General features: G+C 32.3%; 2 protein-coding genes across 8 annotated transcripts; both read right to left on the reverse strand.

Annotated features, from left to right (window-relative positions):
* Positions 1-193: 193 nt before the first annotated feature.
* LOC18095414 (zinc finger BED domain-containing protein RICESLEEPER 1) lies at positions 194-5708 on the reverse strand. 3 transcript variants are annotated; one of them, XM_052456236.1, is made up of 4 exons: positions 5591-5708; positions 871-2870; positions 726-782; positions 194-625 (listed from the first exon to the last, which is right to left on the reverse strand). In XM_052456236.1, the coding sequence occupies exons 2-3, from the start codon at positions 2843-2845 to the stop codon at positions 736-738; spliced, it is 2022 nt and encodes a 673-aa protein (XP_052312196.1). In that variant the 5' UTR covers positions 2846-2870; positions 5591-5708; the 3' UTR covers positions 194-625; positions 726-735. The 3 variants fall into 3 exon arrangements, with proteins under 3 accessions (XP_052312196.1, XP_052312197.1, XP_006370067.2); XM_052456237.1 differs by lacking the exon at positions 5591-5708 and adding an exon at positions 3996-4255 and having other exon boundaries at positions 194-620; XM_006370005.3 differs by lacking the exon at positions 5591-5708 and adding an exon at positions 3996-4253.
* Positions 5709-13710: 8002 nt separating this feature from the next.
* LOC18095415 (E3 ubiquitin-protein ligase CCNB1IP1 homolog) lies at positions 13711-16322 on the reverse strand. 5 transcript variants are annotated; one of them, XM_024600266.2, is made up of 8 exons: positions 16101-16322; positions 15935-16007; positions 15523-15568; positions 15322-15352; positions 14845-15100; positions 14588-14754; positions 14117-14354; positions 13711-13986 (listed from the first exon to the last, which is right to left on the reverse strand). In XM_024600266.2, exons 1-8 carry the CDS (start codon positions 16168-16170, stop codon positions 13980-13982), a joined length of 888 nt encoding a protein of 295 aa, XP_024456034.2. In that variant the 5' UTR covers positions 16171-16322; the 3' UTR covers positions 13711-13979. The 5 variants fall into 5 exon arrangements, with proteins under 5 accessions (XP_024456034.2, XP_024456032.2, XP_024456031.2 ...); XM_024600264.2 differs by having other exon boundaries at positions 14117-14384; XM_024600263.2 differs by having other exon boundaries at positions 14117-14402.
* Between the last annotated feature and the right edge of the window lie 2319 nt (positions 16323-18641).

The following is an 18641-nucleotide window of genomic DNA, read 5'->3' on the forward strand; positions in this document are numbered from 1 at the left end:
TTATAATATATACACCAGAATTCTGGAAGAAATATCACTTGTTAATTCTATTTTTAGCAGAAAACCAAATTACCCTTTTCAAATTTACCTTGAATCTACCACTGTTATGCATTCATCCTCTTCAATATATCTTGTACCTTAATACTTGAAACCCTTAAAAATTAACATTTGGCAATAATGCAGCAACGGAATATACATTGTGAAAACAAGGGTTTTCACCACGCCATCCATTAGGTAACAAAATCTGTCGAAACTCAAAATCACTGAATTCATACAAGAGAACATAATCTGTGAAGATGAAAAGTTGGAAAGTACTGTACCAAGATCATCCACTAAATGTAAATTTCCAAGAATCAGAGATCTGCACAACAGAGGCTTAAATTCTTAAAATTCAAGCAGAGGATACCTTCAACATGCCCTTTAAACATTTTAGTCACTGTCCTCAAAATGTACATTTAAGCTTTCTTGATGAAGCGATTGTACCCAAGAAGCAATCTAGTCACTGCAATATGAACATTGAGGAGAAACTTTTAACCATGCTACACCAAACTCTGGAGGCGTAGGCGTAGCAAAACAATCAGGTACCATCATATGGCACTTGAGTTCAAGATAGCCCTCCACTAACCTTACATGGCAAGACCACATAATAAATAAATAGATAATAAATAATTATAAGTAGAAGCATGTATAAAATTAATTGCAACTTAAGTAACTTGATAGCATACCATGGACAGACTAATTCGCTTCAACATAAAGCGCTAAAGCAGAAGATGGATTGTGATCTGGTACAATTACAACATAAAATTAGCAGTGGAGAAATTATGGTTCAATTAGATATATCAAAGTAAAATTCAAAGATTATGCTCACACCTTCTGATTCCACTCGCAACCAATCCCGTGTGCATATTAGAGCTTGTCGAGTGTCTGGATTAAGGGAACTGCGATAACTATCAAGAACCCTGCCCCCAACACCAAAAGCCAACTCTGGTGAAACAGTTGACATGGGAGTCCCCAGAATATCTCGTGCCATCATAGACAAGATAGGGTACCTTGGTGTGTGGACTTTCCACCAGTTTAATATGTTGAAATCACAATTGCGAGGAAAGACGGGTTCTTCCAAGTATTTGTCCAAATCAGATATTGAACTCTGACCTTGAGAAGATTCATGGAGGAACTTGTCAAAGCCCTTTAACCTGTCCCTACTGTCAGTACTGGTACTAGGTAAACTGCTGCCAGGTAAAGCTGACCCTTGATCAACCAAAGTTGAGCAAATAGAGTATGCATTGAAAAGCTCCTTGATGCCATCAGAAACTTCCTTGATCCGATCCAGGGCAGTACTACCATAAATCTGGGAGTAGTAATACTCCACCAATTTCATCTTGAATCGAGGATCTAAGATGGCTGCTACTGCCAAAGCCAAACTGCACTTGCTCCAATATTTATCAAACTTGGCTTTCATCTTTGATGCGATGGAACTAAGAAAATCATCTGGGTTCTTACACCATTCAATTAACTGGATGTGAACATCACAAATTTCAGGAAAATATCTGTTTGCTGTTGGACATTTATCCCCAGAAAAGATATTGGTGATTTCAACAAAAAGTTTCAAATAACCAGTGATGGACTTGGCCCATTCCCACTCTATATCACTTAAAGCTGATGTGTAGGCTGGATCGTGCTCTTGCAAAAAACAAAATGCACTCTTGTATCCTATGACTGTTTCGAGCATGGAGTATGTTGAGTTCCACCGAGTTGACGAATCAAGAACCAAATTCCTCTGACTGCTGATTCCAATTTGCTGGGCAATGTCATTGAACTTCCCTTGTATTACCTGTGAACTTTTAACATAGCTAACACTTCCTCGAACCTTTTCAGTCACCTCTTGAAGTGTTTCCATGGCATCTTTAACAATCAAATTCAGAACATGCACAGCAGAGCGAACATCAAACAATTGACCATTACTCAGTAGAGGCCTGTTTTGAGAGATCCGATCCTTAATTCGGAGCACAATATCATCATCAGCAGAACAATCATCAAAGGTCATGGCAAATAACTTGTATTCAACATCCCATTCCATGAGACAATTTATAATCACTTCTGAAAGCACATCTTCAGTATGAGAAGAATCCAGTGTCACAAAATTTAGAATTTTCTGTTGTAATTTCCAATCCTCATCGATATAGTGTGCTATCAAACACATGTATTCAGCATTTTCTGGAGAAGACCACATTTCAATAGCAAGGTTAATTCTTCCATGCAATCTATTTATCAACTCATACACTTTCTGCTTCTCTTTCAAATAAAACTCCATACAAGAGACTTCAATGGAGCTATTTGGTACAAACTCAAACAAAGGCTGGAGATTCTTCACAAATCTTTTGAATCCAACATGCTCAACCATGGTCAATGGATAACCATGCAATATAATCATACGGGCAAGGTCTAGCTGACTCCGTTCTTGATCAAACCTACAACTTCCAAGGCTAATAACTTCATCTTTTCTCTGCTCAAGATCAGACTTCATAACCGTGGGCTTAATATATTCATCTTTTCTTTGTGCTTCATCATAACTGACATTGACATTTGCAAGGCTAAGGGAAGTGTCCTTTTTCTTTTTCTTTGCCACAAGCAGTTGTGACACATCATAATTAGATCTTTTAAGACATCGCAATAAGTGATTCCTTAGATGCGTAGTCCCACTATTACTTGACCCACTGAGTTTCTTGTCACAATGCACACAAACTGCATAACATACATCAGCCTTCCTAATCCTTTGAAAGTGATTCCATACCACAGATGTCAACCTCTTTGGTTTCTTAATCGCTAACTCATTTGATACCTCCATTGAATAGGTTTAAACTAGCCAAAGTCTGCATTTCACAAGAATCAACAGAAATTGTGACTCATATTACCACCATCTTATATGCGACAACCAGATGTAGAAATAATGTTCAGGTCATCAAGTGTACACATCAAAAACATATTTTACAACCGATATAGCATAATTTATAAACCCCTGAACATCCAAAGGCGGACAAAATGCAGTTGCAAAAATTCAAGGAACTCGATCAAAATAGCCAAAGAAAATATCAAATGGTGAAAAGGGCAAAGAACTGCTAATTAATTGTGGTCAAACAATCTAAGTTGAGGCATGCAAAACCAAAATATACAGGGCCAATGAAGAAGATGGCGTATTACAAATGTGAATCTACCTAATCAGCAAAAACAGACACCAGTATAGATTAATCTAGATCCACCAAATTTCAATTATACTACTCACATAACACAAGCAACCATCCTCATTGACAAAAGGCTGTTATATACAAAATGTAAGGTCATAAAACAAAAATCTGAGATGATTATTCTCCCTCAAACGCACTTTTAATGTTCCCTGCAGAATACCCAGAAATAGCTAACAAGATACAACCCCGTACATCTTACTATCCAGTAAGATCGCACCATATCCGTGCATTTACAAATGAACCAATCATCTTAAAATCCACAATTCTCGAAAAACCAAAGTCCGCCATTTAAGCTTCAACCTTCCTCATAGACCATAACTCAACAGATACACAAAATACAAACCAATCCATCATCTCAAAATCCATAATTCTCGCACAAATTAAACAAAAGTACCAATAATTCCAGCGCTTCAATCAGCTCTATAACTATCAAGAGCACACACATCAACAAACACTATAAAACACAGATGGGCCAACCTCAAAATCCATGTTTCCCATCAACAAAAAACAGAAAAAACAAACTTTTTAATTCAGTTTCCTCTTTAACATCAATGCAAAATCTAATCTTTCAGCCATTATAACCATCAACTAAACAGTAACAGAGAATGGGCCATCTCAAAATACAGAAAATAAATACAAAATCGCATTACAAAAAGAAAGTGAAAGGCTTGCATATACAAGAACGAACCCAAAAACAGAGAGGATAAGAGCATTAAAAAAAGGTGAAAATGGATGAGCGAAAGAGGGTCTTACATGGATTCTTGGATAAGCTTTGCCTTTTTGAAACCCACAGAGCCCGAACAGAGGATCCGGGAAGGTTTAAAGTTTGGAAAAGATAGAGAGAAACGAGAAGATCCGACGCGGGGTTGTTGAAATTTGAGAGAAAACGGGTAAGGATCCGATGAGATATAGGGTCAAGATGGGTATGGGTTAATACCAAGATTATAATTTATTTATTTTTAGAAAAAAAAACGGAGCTGGTGAAGATGGTGGTTGTGTAAAGTATGTTTGGACCAAACTGAAAATGATAGTTCGGACCATATTGAAATTGAATTTGGAGCTAAACCCATTCTAATGCTTGGGTCCCGTTTACTTGGGGGCGGGGGCTAGGTTTTGGATTTTGCGGTGTGTGTGGGTTTTGCGCTTGGATCTAATCAAGTTTCTATTTGGTTAAAGTTCTCAAGTCTAAGGGTCTTCATTTCTTTTTCCATGTTTTTTTTTTCCTTTTCAAGATTTCCGATGATGTTATATATATATAAAACAATTCCAAAAAACATTATATTTTGTTTGTTAAATCATATTTATTTTTTCATTTTAAAAGTGTTTTTAAAAAAATAATTTTTTTTAATTTTTTTCTTTGTTTCAAATTCATATTTTTTGGTGTTTTCAGATCATTTTGATGTGTTGATGTCAAAAATAATTTTAAAAAAATAAAAAAAATTATTTTAATATATTTTCGAGCAAAAAACATTTTAAAAATCAATTATTATCATATTCTCATACACCCTCTTAATCTTGTTAAAAAATCAGTATGTTTTAATATTATTAAATGGTGTTAAAAACACATTTTTAACTTGAATTGAAAAATATAATGGAAAAATAGATTATAAAATCATTAGTAATTTTTGTTTTAACAAATTTCATGGCTCAATTACATGAAAAAAATATCTCTAACAACTTGATATCAACAAATTTCAACAAAAGTATACAAAGAATCAAAATACCAAACATTTTCATGATTCTCTTTTTCCCAACACTCTTGTATCAAGCCCCAAGTTCAGAAAAGAATATAGAACTTAGTTGCACTTCAACATTCCTTAAAACATTCGATGCCTTGACATTAAGACAATAAACCAATAAATAAAAACTGAAAGAAAATAACAATAAAATAAATATTTTATCTTTTGCCTTTCATCTCCTACAAGGAAAAGAAGAAACTCCATATTTGATTATTGATTTCTAGTGCTAATAATTACTAACATATATCAATGATCATGGTCAACACATAAGGTACAACATGGTATTAGCTTTGAATTTCACGATGATAGTACCTCAATTGTGTAGTAACAATCTAAGTTTATCATCTTCACAAGTATTAGATTTGGACAAGAACACAATGAAATGATGACGGATTCAAATAATGCTTATTATACATAATTAAGCAAAGAGAATGAGCACAATCAGACATAAACATAATAACAATAATTACTAGGGATCATTTCTAGATAAGGAAAGATAAACCCACCCAGTTGATTTCATAAAAAAACACAATTTAGACCATAGCCACCATGAAAAGGATTGTCAATTACAAAAAAAAAAAACAAAGTATATAGAATTCAATAAAATACCTCTGCAATAGAGCTATCCACTCGGTTCTCTCTCTTTTCCCACATTATTTGACATTGATTCATCTCCAAGTGACCAAAATCCCATCCTCCAAGCCACTTTTGAAAAAAATCTTCTTAGCCCCATATTAGTTTATTTTAAACATTAATGCATAAGTCTTGCTATAATGAACAAATGATGTCATGAAAGGCAAATGTAAAAACGAGATTATAGATATGTGAAATTTGAGAAACGGGTTTGAAGGTAGCACATGGAAAAAAGAGTGATTTTGGATTTTTTTTCTCAATCAATGGTGGAGGAAAAGAGAGGCTACATGATAGTGGTTACTACTGCTGATATGGAGGTTGAGTTTGGTGGTGTCGGTCAGTGATAAAGGTTATCGACAACGGCTGAAAAAATAGAGAGGTTATTGTTTTGATTTTGTTTGAGGCTGGAAAAGTACGGCAGAGATGAGGAGAAGGGATGAAGGGGCTGGTAGTTCGGCGTGGTAGGTATGAAAGGTGAGGAAGAGATATATGGGCTGCTAGAAGGTCAGCGCTGATGAGTTATTTAAATAACAGTCAGTGAAAAATAAGGGGCGACCGCTACCATGATTTTGGGCTGTTTATAGATTTATCTCGGTGAAAAGAAGGCTATGAGTTTATGGTTGTTTATGGGAGTGTTTCAAACTGCTATGTTTAGTGGTCTAGAAGGAGATCATCTCTGGGTTTTGGTGAAGAGATGGGTTATGGTTTGTTGCGGAACAATGAAGAGAAAAAAAGGCTACCAGTCTGCTACAATATTTATATTTCAAATGAAAACATAAACTTCATACTAAAATCATGATTTTACCCATTTTAGTACCAAGTTTATGTTTTTAGTATGATTTTATCGGATTTTAAGTTTTTAAAGTGTTTTTGTAAGCTAAGTATATTTTTAACTTGTAAAATTATATGATTTTACGAGTCAACTTATGATTTTACCAACTATATTCTTGTTAGTGCTATCAAGAATAAATGTAAACTCCATGTTTAATAGTGTAAATTTTCACAAGAAATACCAAGTAAACATAATAAAATATCTAATATTGATGGCTTAACATAAAATAACAAGTTTAGTATGTAAATCTCAAGATTAGTAGTGTAAATTTTGACAAAAAATAGCAGAAAACATGAAGAAAATAACTATGGTCGAGGGTCTAACAAAAAATAACAATTGTAGCAACTTGATAACAAGGGTAAAATGGTAATTTAACAAAAAATTACACTTTTTAAAACCATCAGCTAGAGAGAGAAGGAAGAGAGGAAGTTAGCATTTTTTTTCTTGTTACATGTTTTTGCAAAGAGGAATTGCAAGGGGAGAGTTAAGGGGTCATTATGGACAAAAAATTAAATAAAAAAAGCTTCTAAATTAGTGAGAAGTAAGAGAATGTAAGTAGTTAGAGAGGGAAAAAAAATTAGGGTTGTTAATAAAAAAGTAGTAGCATTGAAGGAAGAAAGGTAAAGTTCATCATTCAAAACACATTTGTTTTAGTTGATTACAAGTGGTAAAAGGTGTAATTTTAATTGATTTTATTCTTTGTAATTAAAGATAGAAAGAAAATTCCTACTTTAGATTTTTTGGGGTTAGTTGAGTTTTGATTATGGAAATGTAAATTGATTGTATTCTTATGGATTTTATGTTAGAAATAGAATTAACTAGGTGAAAAAAATTGAAATGGTAAAGTGGATTGTGCGTTAGGTTATTGGTGGATTATGAAATTATTAGTTTTGATGAAATTCTATAGATTTGTGTTTTGAAATGGTGTTATTAATAAACAAAAGGATGAATTTGAGGCTAACCATAGATTGTTTTAAACTTTGAACATAAATGGTGTTAATGATGTGTTTGAGTTAGTATTGTATGTCATGATGATGATTTATATATTTTAGATTTAAATATATTGTTTTTAAATTTATTTATGAAGTGTAACTCATTGTTGATGAGTTTAAGGAGGTTGGGAATGTGGGATTCTTATGAGAAAAAAAAGTGGATTAAAATACATATAAAGTGTTTGATTAAATACTTAAATGAATGAATGAATTAGTAATTAAATGACATGATGAATGTTTGAATGAAATGAAAAAATTATAAGCTAAAAATAGCATATTAGGTTTTACAATAAAATGAATGAATAGGATGCTAGAAAAGGCAAGAAAGGTTGATTGAGATGGGTAAGTTAAAAGATAAGTATTTGAATTAAATGTTTTTTTAAAAATAAAATAGTAACTAAATGACACGATGAATGCTTGAATGAGATGTGTTGTGGCGTGAAAGGCATCGAATGAAGAGTTTTCCTCCTGGATTGAGGGGGTTTTGGATGTGATGAGATAAATCATAAAATTATAATTTGAAAGGTTCAGAAGTCGTCATCTAGTATTATGGTCACTAGAAAACCTAATAGTATGTGAAAGTTTGGGTAAGGGGACTAGTTGTGCATAGAGAAGACACATCACCTATAATGTACCATACAAATGGTAAGTTGCATTATTGATTGTTTTTTTTTCTAAGTTCTGTTTCTATTCATTGGTCCATCTAAGGTTCAAGAAAGTTTCTCATTGGTAAGGAGATCTCTATCTTATTAGGCTAAAACCTAACCATTCTAAAGTTCAAATTTTAATGGTGTATTTATTTTTATTTTGTATCTTTAATGGTGTCTACTCTTATTTAGAGGAGGATTTGCTACATTTGAAGTTCAATGTCTACTCTTATTTTCAACCCATATTTGTCTTTTCTCTTTACTGTTACGTTTTAATGTTGCTACTAGTATGAGAGAATTTTACAAGGTTTGAAAATATTACATCCTCTCTTGGATTCTCCACTGACAATGACACAAATAGATTTCTGTAGAGGGAGCTCTGCTACATTGAAGTTCGATGTCTGCTCCTTTTTTTTCCTTTACAGTTGGTTGCTTCTGTCATTGCTTGTAAGGATTGTTTTGTGATGATTTGAGGGTTGTTTTGGGGTGACTTGGAAATGGACTTTTCTGGAATGGAAAATGGTTGTTTGGATGGTATTTTAGTAGTTGAAGCTTCGTATGGTTTGGGGTACACTTTATGGTGTTTTGGTTGGACTTTTTATGGATGTTGCAGTCTTGGCTAGGAGGCAATATTCATGGCAGTGTTTCTCTCTCTCTAGGTTGCTTGGGTTAGGGTTTAATGGGGTTTTTATATGAGAAATGAGAAGGTTCTAGGGCTTATGGGTTGATGGAATCTCAACTTTTAATATTGAAGAATAAATCTCAGTCATTCATTGAAGCTAAGGATAAACGTTTGTCCTGCTTTACAACTAGCAAAAAGAGGACACAAGGTTGTTTTTACATGCAGAGCAATGCGAGGTAGTGTTTTTGGGAAAGAATCTGCATGTGTTTTTGGTGCAATCAGAGCCAGAATTCTGGCTTAAAGTGAAGTACAAGTGCTAGGGTATAAATTGGCATAACATTTGTGTTGTGTGGTGCAGAGATGAAGGAGAAAATAAAGCTAAAAAATAGGTACTTAAACATCCTTTACTTTTGAAAGAAGACAATAAATAGTACCTGAATGACATGTCATTCAGAGTCTAGGCTTAGAAATTAAACAACTTGTTATCCATTGGGGGGAGGGGGGGAGATTACGTTTTTTGCCTAACTTGTCTATTTTCAATTTGGTCCCTACACTCTTGAGACTTTTCAATTGAGTCATCAATTGACTTTCAAACTTCTAATTTCTTCGATTTCACTACTATTTTGAATTGAATTTGGTCCCTGAATTCACGCTCCTTTTGCATAAAGGTCTTTGGTCTTGAATTTCTTAAAGTTTACCCTTGATTTCATTCGATTAAGCTTGTAAAAATTAAATTTGGTCCTTCAAAATTCCAATCTTCTCAATTAACCCTGAATTAGGCTTTCAAACTTAATTTGGCTCATTAAAAGTCTAATTAAGTCCTCACACTTAATTAATTCTTTTAATTTGACCTATATTAATTCTTAAACTTAATTAGATCTTTAATTGAGACTATGATTAATTCAAATTGGCCTATTAAAGTCTAATTAAATCCTCATACTTATTTTTTATACAAATTTATTTAATAATCATTTAATATAACCTTTAATTTGCATTATCTCTCAATATTGGGTACAATTGGGTTTTCAATTTCGTTCAAAATCTAAGTTTGGTTTCTCTATGCATTTAAAACCCTTCTCAACCTGTTCTTGTCAAGTTGTCAGTCTTTTTTTTTTTGCTTTCATTTTATTTTTTTACTCAAAAGGAAAAAGATGATTTTGGGGGAAACTTAAAACTAGGTTATGACAAAATGGATAAATTAGAAGCCAAATATGACATATGAAGCTTAAAATAAAATGAATGAATGAGTACCTTAAATGGAAAAATAAATATTGATTGAGATGATTGAGTTAGTAGCCAAAAATGGCATTATTAATGAGTAAATGAATGATTAAATAAATAGACTTGTAGCCAAAATATGATATAAATAATGCTTGAAAAAAAAATACATTGTTAAGATAAAATGACCTAATAGGATGTTTAAGTAAATGAATGGAGTTGATAAGTTAAAAACAGATGTTTAAATAAATGAATAGAATTGGTGAACGAAAGTGGCATATCCATGAATTATTACAAAAAAAAAAGGATGTTAATGTGAATAAATAGTTATGATAGTGGATAAAAAATGAATGAGATACTAATTTGGATGCCTTTTTGAATATTAAAAGGGACATCTAATGTGGGATCCGTTGCTGGAGGAGCACATATGGAAAGAGCGCAAGATGTGTGCTCTTAATCTTATACTTGTTATTGGATGGAAGAGAATTTACATAACTATTTTGTACATCAATGAGCAAAAATGCAAGTATACATATTGTGGTAATAAGTTGGTTGTAATGATGGAGACTAATGCATTAAAGAAGTCGGCTGCAATGACGATGACTATTTCATTAAATAAGTCGGTTACAATAACAAAGACTATAATGTATAAATAAGTCAGTTGCAATGGTGGAACTATTACATTAAATAAGTTGGCTGCAATGACAGAGACTATAACGTGGTAATAAGTCGGCTACAATGGTAGGGACTATAATATGGTAATAAGTCAGCTTCAATAACGAGGACTATAATGTGATAATAAGTTGGTCATAATAGCGATGACTATTACATTAAAAAGTTTCCTGCAGTGGTGAAGATTAATAAGTGAAAAACATGTCAATCACAACGACAAAGATCAAGTTGTAAAGATGCAATGATCGAATTGATATAAATTCAGAAATGTTTTGAGAAAGACAAGTTAAGTGATTAAATGGGGTAAATGGTTACGCAAGCAATAAGTTGGAATTTATATATCAAGAGAATGATACAATTCATGTGATTAAATTAAAGGGATAATAAATTTTCATTATGGAAAACGAAAGGTATTGAAATATTATATGACATCTATAGTTTTACCTATAGTTCAAAATGAATCATAAATATGATGTCTGCTTTTAAATTCATTAGAGGAAATATTTACAGTAATAGATAATTATAAACATTAAAATTCCAAGTGTTTTTGCAGGTACCTCATGTCCATCTTCGATATCTTCATACTACATTTCCATTTCTCCTAGTTTTTCACTAGGTAGACTTTTGAAAAGAGTAATGCATGTTATGTAAACAAAGTTAATATTGTATCGAAGTAAAAAAAATGATATGGATTATAAGAATGAAGAAGGGGAATACTTTTTGGTAATATTTGTAATTAATATATGTGATGTGTCTAAACATTGTGTATGGATATGTGATGAATGGTGAGCCTCGGGCCACCTTTGTGATGATGAATAAGTACTTGATTTTATTTTTGGTAGAGCCTGTATAAGGGGAAATTTTATTGAAATTTCAAAATCGAATAAACCTGAAAAATAATATTATAATCACCCTACAAACATCATAGGACAACATATAATCTAGATCTTCAATTTCTTACTTTATCAATAAAATTGTAAGTTGAATTTTTTTTATATGTTGATTCACACACACACACACACAATATATATATATATATATATATATATATATATATATATATATATATATATATATATATATTATGGAGGAATTAGAATCTTAAAATGATTTAATTATTCTTCCGGTTTTATATGTGTATGATTTAGTTATATATTTAATAGACAATCTTTTTTTATAATAATTTCATTTTCTATTTATATAATAGACAAATTGTTTTGACATATTTTCTTATATATAAAGGTAAGAGGAATAGATCTTATTAAATTAGCAAATGCATTCATTAAATTTGTGTTTTGCACAATTGGCGTGTCATAGATTTTGTAATTCAATTTCAATTAATTTTTTTTTCAAGTGACATATTTTTTATATTGTATAAGTGCGATTACAAAAAAAAAAACAAACTAAGAAAGAATTATTTTACTATTTTTAGGATTCCCTATAAATATAAAACTATGCCTCTTATTTTTAATGAGGTTGTCTGTTAGACATAAAAAAAATATATAAGTCACAGAATAAATAGAGAGGTAGCACTCTAGGTATAACAATCACTATCTTCTAAATAGAGATTCGTGTGGATTACCGTTGGAGGCTAGATAATTGGATAACTTGTGGTTTGTGACAACCTGTTAAAGAACCATCTCAACCCAATAGCTTAAGCTGTTAGGTGAGGTTCCAGGATATGATTTATATTATTCTCTAACACACCCCCTCAAGTGAAAGCCCTTTGGGCTTGAAACTTGCACAGGCCCACATTACCTTGTGCTTAATTTTTTATCAAATAAATAGGGATGGTGAGATTCGAACTCGAGACCACTTGGTCATCAAGGCTCTGATACCATGTTAAAGAACCATCTCAACCCAATAGCTTAAGCTGTTAGGTGAGGTTCCAGGATATGATTTATATTATTCTCTAACACAACCCAACCTTTAAAGAATTATTCAAAGCTAGAGAAGATCAGATCTTTAGGTAATAAATCTCTAAACAACTCTAGATATGTCTAACTCCTGAATAATTTTATTTTATTGTTTTCGTTATATCTATAATATTCAAGAACCCAATATTTAAAACTAGATAAGCTTCACCCTTGCCCTTTTTTGTTACCTGCTTTGTTTTTTTTTTTCTTCTAAATGGTTGTTTTCATATCTTATGTCTACTTGTTGCCTCTAACCCTGCCATGTTTGGGTTCTCGGGTTGGTGCACCTCCTTTCATTCTAGTCTCTCTCACAACAGCCAATATAAAGTCTGCTTTGGAGAGAGTTTTGTTTTTTTTTCTTCTTTGTTAAATTAGTTTGAGCTATGTGTAGGTTTTATTTATTTATTTGTTAGCTACTCTGTTTGTTCTTTGTCATAGCTTCTTGGTTTGTCATTCTCAATCAATAGATTCTTTATTGTTTGGTGATGATGCCTTTCCTGCTCTTTTTCAGGTGTTTTGATCATGTTTATTGGCAGGTGTGGGGGTTGGCCTCCTTTTTTGGAGTTGTTGTTTCCCTTTCGTTTGGATCAACTTTTGTTCTACAGGTCTTTGAGGACTTAGGGATTCGATTTATGTGCTCCTTTCAAATCTCTCTGCTACTATAATTATTGATGTCTTTGCTGCGACTTTCCCTTCTGTTGTTTGTTCTTTCTTGTTTCCTTTTATTTTTGTTTCTTGCGCTTTTATAGCAGTGTTGCGTTGTTTTTTGCTTTCGTTGATTTTGCTATATTGTTTTTTTCTTTTGGTCCCAGTTTGTTTCCCTTTCTCTAATAATTCTGACTATCCTTTCTCTTCCTTTTGATCTCTGCTTGCGCATGTGTCTATTGCGAGCTCTAGTCTTTTGCTGGTTTATGCATGTTTTTCTGGTCATTCACTATCATTTATCTTTATTATGGTAAACTAAACATCCTTGCTCACTAGTCTAATATTCTAATTTATGTTTACAAACTTAGATACTGCAGAGGATGCTACTCTTACAAGTGCAAGGAAAAACAAGAGAGTATTCCCAAGGGTTTTAAGAACCAAGAGTAGCTGAGGTTCTAGTATTGAAACACGTGCCTCTTTATAGTTGTGCATCACACTTTGACAACTTCTATGTACCCTCTTTAATTATATATCACCGCAATATCCAACATCTACACTTGCACGATGTCTGTTGCTAGTCACTAAACCTGAGGTAGATCACAAGTAAGCAAAGGAACCTAAAATCTACACTTTCATGATATCAGGATTACGCTTTCTTGTTTGTGTTGCATCATCCCGTTTCTCCTATCCTTTTTTTTTTTTGTTCTTTTTTAACTGAAAAACATGAAAGAAAAACAAGAAAAGGCATAGGAATCTCACAGCTATACCAGAACCAACTATACCAGACTAGTCCGGGTAAACTGCACGCCTTGCCTTGTAGGCTACAAACTGGAAAAGCAAATATCAAAGGTTGAATACTCAGAACTATAAAAAAAAATCTAGCAAATTGAATCAGAATACCAATATTGAGCTAGGCTACTATTAAGACTGGTTAGTGCAACCTAAGTCCAGCACTTACGTGAACATTTGAGGGCGGCTACGAGAAAGCTGAGGGCGCTTTATCGGGGATAGAATCAAGTTCCTTAACGTCATTGAGGGGTTGCCAGATCCAGCTCCAAAGGCATGGACAGCACCAGGTCTTCTATTTCCAAAATCAACTCGCATGGCTGCTTGTTTTGCTGGTGAGCCATCAGAGATGTCAAAAGGACTAGAATTAGGGCTGTTCTGTCTTGCTGGCCATATATCCTCCCGAGGCCCTGGAGTTGGAGGAGTGGAAACCGTCCAATCTGCAGGAATTAGGTCAACTGCATTTGGAGATATTTAAGCAAAAAGCATTATTATGCAATAGTGTGACAATATCATTGCAAAGCACACATTTTCCGCTGCTGCAAGCTTAACAAGGACTCTAATGCTGAAGAAACAATAACTTTCTATGGCACCAACCAGAGCCTATGCTGTCCTATTGTCATTTTAAAATGGAAATCTTTACCTTTCCAGATAGGGTTTCTGTTATCCATCATGGTAGCAGCATGGTTTGAGAACAAATCAGGCTCATTTCTTGAAAAGAAATTGTTTGCCGGTTGGATGGCTGATCTTTTCATTGAATCGTACTCATTCCTCAACTGATCGTACATTTCATCAAGTTTCCTCTTCTGCCTGGGAAATTACTGGTGTTTATTAGAGGATCCAGACTCACAACATAACCTGATAAAGCGAATAAAGGCTTTGAACAATATATTCACTGACCTGGATTTCTCTGAAAATTTTTCCTCGAGCTCTTGCTTATCCTTTGACAAACTATCAATCTCTTGTTCCATCATCTGACACCTTTTGGCTATTTTCTGATATGCAGTATGCAGCTGCTCCAGTTTTTCTGTAAACTTTTCTTGCATGGATTCACATTTCTGCCGGCACTGAGCTACAACTCTATTCATCTTGTATTGCATCTCAAGTTCCCTTTGCCCAATATAAAACATCACGCTTCTGTATGCACTTATCATCACTGAATTGATTTGAGGAAGATGCATGGATTAAAATACTGTTTTTGCATGTTTCCCAGGGAATGCTAAGAACCATTCTGTTTATTCAGTCTGGTATCTCTCTCAAATGAACTAGAAGAAGTATTGTGTACCACCAAATTATCTTATCGTTTCAAATTTTCTAGTTCTATTCAAACTAGTGGATGGATTTAAGGAAAAAATGGTATTAATTTATAGAGGATACATATCTGTGGAGATATTCCAGCCATTGCCATCTGCCAAAAAAAAAAAAAATGCATTGCAAATAAAAGGAAAAAAGCAACCAGAAAAACAAGAAATTAGCAATGTTTGACCAAATAATGAAAGCATTGTCGGATTTAACCATGATAAGGTGTAAAAGAAGAAGCAAGCTATTCATAATATTCCAAGCTAAGTCCTTACTTACATTTATCCATTCGTCATTTGGATTGATCTCCACAGGTTTCATAAGGCTGTCAAGCGGAAACCAAAGTTAAAACTAAAATCAGAATATCATGAGCAAGAAACATTAGTAAAGATTACCCTAATCATTAGTTCGTATTAAAGGAGTTCAATAAAATTGGCTGATATATTCAAATTGCTGCATGATCTTGTGGGCATTCAACAAAATATACAATCAAGGATGAAATCGAAGATCAGTCAATAACTTCAAATAAATTCTTTTTGTTAAGAAACAATTCCTTACTATGCCAATTTAGAATACATTATCTTTATTCACTAATCATGATTCCTAGAACTTCCATGTGATTTAGCAACCATTTTTTACAGAACACAGCCACAAGCATTTCAAAGACTGAGCATTATCATAAAGTACTGACCTCTCAGAAAGCACTTGATCACAGATTGGACATGCTGCATCACTATTAAGGATCTTGCTTGCATCTTCAGTACCTGTTTACTCCGTTAAGGGACTCTATGCTAATGCAATAATAATCCAGAAAGCATAGAACTGAAAAGGCATAATTATAATCTGCACTAGGATACATAAGAGGTGACCACAAGTAGTAGAAACAGCTCGCCCTTCCAATTCTCGCCAGCACGCATTGCATCTCATTTTGACCTTCAATATGAGACTTCTATCCAAATATAATATGCATAATCTGAACCTATTAAAAGGAGGTTCATAGCGTTAGCATCAACTGCAATAACACATGCAGACGCATAGATTCAGACCGATCTGCATCACTGTAGCAAGCAGCCACATGTTTCTGAAAGACAATATTGGCAGAAAATCATCAGCTGTAAATATATAGAATTTCCGATTTCCAGTAAATTCTTCAAATTGATTGAGATGCATAATTTGTGAAATAAAGAAGCATCTTATGAACCACATAACACTTTTCCATCACATCATTAAAAGATACAAAGTGTCAAATTCCCATAGTTACTTATCAGATTTTCAAGTGTAAAAATATTGATTAAGGTAGTGGTTACCCAATAATCAAGAAAAAATCAGTCAAGATTTCCAAAATGTCCATAGACACCCTCAGTTTGGTACTGAGCAAAAGAGTCCGCACAGCCCTCAAATGTCCATCAAAATCACCAATTTTTCTGGCGTTCCAAACAGTGAAGTCTTATTATTCAAATTTATGAAACTCCTTTCCATTTCTCAATTTTTTCTCATCAACAGAACAGAAAACGCATAAACAAAATCTTGTAAAATTAGGGTTTATCTGCGAACTGATAAAAATCCGAGCAAAAAGCTTAGAATTACTCGCCTTCGCGTTCTCCTTAATCAGAATCACAAATCAATCCCTAGAACCGTAATATGCTCAATCTTCGCTCACTTGGACGAATAAAGCAACTAACAAAAAAAGAGAAGCAATTTCTATTGTGAAATCAAATTTATATATTACTTTGGAAAGAAAATTCGTAACAGTGAAACTTGAATTGAAAGAGAGAGAAATGTGAATCCATAACCTGAAAGAGTTGTGGCTTCAAATGTTTTTTTTCTCTTCTTGGTTGTGTGTGAAAGATTTGAAGGAGAGAAATGGCGGCAACTTGATTTTTTTCAAGTAATATAGTTTTAGAAGATCGATATAGTATGGTCGGTTTTGGTCATAATTATAACAAACTGATTTTTGATATTTTATAAATTATAAATAATTTATTTTTCCAAATAGGTTGGATATATATTTAAATATAAAATATTTTATGAAAAAATACTTTTTAAAGCAAACATTAAAATATTTTACGGAAAACATTTTATATATAACAAATTTAATTATGATAGTGGTAATGATGATGTGGATAGAAAAAATAATAATAAAGTGATTATAGCGGTGATGAGATGATGATGATGAAATGATAATAATGATAAAAAAATGATTATGATTACAGAAAAAAATAATAATGAAATGGTTGTGATGAATGATGATAATAATATAACGATGATAATCAAAAAATAATAATGATATTATGATGATGAATGTTGAAACAATATTTTTTATTAAAGAGCGTGAAATAACCTGATTGCCTTTTAACCTTGTGAAGTAAAAAAAAAATACAACTACTAAATTTTAAAAAACTTTATTTAAATTCTTATATTAATAAAAATAAAAAATTTTAAGCCTCCTCATTTGGGAGTGTAGTCCAAACAAAAGTTAACCCAAATTCAAAATTTTCTTTTTAAAAAATTATTTTTTTATATTTTCAGATCGTTTCGATGTGTTAATATTAAAAATAAATTTAAAAAATATATTATTTTGATGCATTATGAGTGAAAAAACAACTATTATCACATTCTCAAACACTATCCAAATCCCTCAATTATTTTTTCAAGATACCTTCCATATTTTATATATAAAACTAAAAAAATAATTTAAATATCCTCAACTTCAATAACCTTTAACCTAACCAATCTATTTTACATTTCTTATATGCAATTAATTTTAAATTTTAAAAATAAAATTTAAATGTCATAATATTAATTTTTTATGTAGAAAGTTTGGTTTTAAATAAAAAATAAGAAATATATTTTAAGGTTACTAGAATCTTTTGGGGACAAAAAAGAAAGGGTATTTAGATAACTAGTTTTAAGAAGAAAAAAAATAAAAAATCAGACGTTTTGGGAGTTTTGCTTGGGACATATACTCTAGGATCTGCCATGTGGAATTTAAAAGTATATTAGAAAATTTAGATTTATATTTAGAAGAATTGCTATTATTATATAAAAAAAACTAAAATATTTGGGGTAGGGTTACTGTTTATACGAATTGTAACCATTTCTTTTTTACATTTTAGTCCTCTAACTTTTTAATTATAATTTTATCCTTTCAAGTTACATTAACATAGTTTTACATGCTAAGATGCCTTTTAATTTGTATTTTTTCATAGATATAAAGTGTTGATGGTATTTTGGTGATTAGCTGAAAAGCAAACTTAACAAGGATTTATTTGTAATTACACATAAAAATTAATAGAAAGACCAAACTTAACAAAAAATCAGACAAACCCCATTTTGAATTTGGCATGGAAAACTTTAATTTGCTCCCTATAATTCTTAATTTATTTGTTGTGTAGTCC

The sequence above is a fragment of the Populus trichocarpa genome, chromosome 1, assembly GCF_000002775.5.
Source record: "Populus trichocarpa isolate Nisqually-1 chromosome 1, P.trichocarpa_v4.1, whole genome shotgun sequence".
NCBI lineage: Eukaryota > Viridiplantae > Streptophyta > Magnoliopsida > Malpighiales > Salicaceae > Populus > Populus trichocarpa.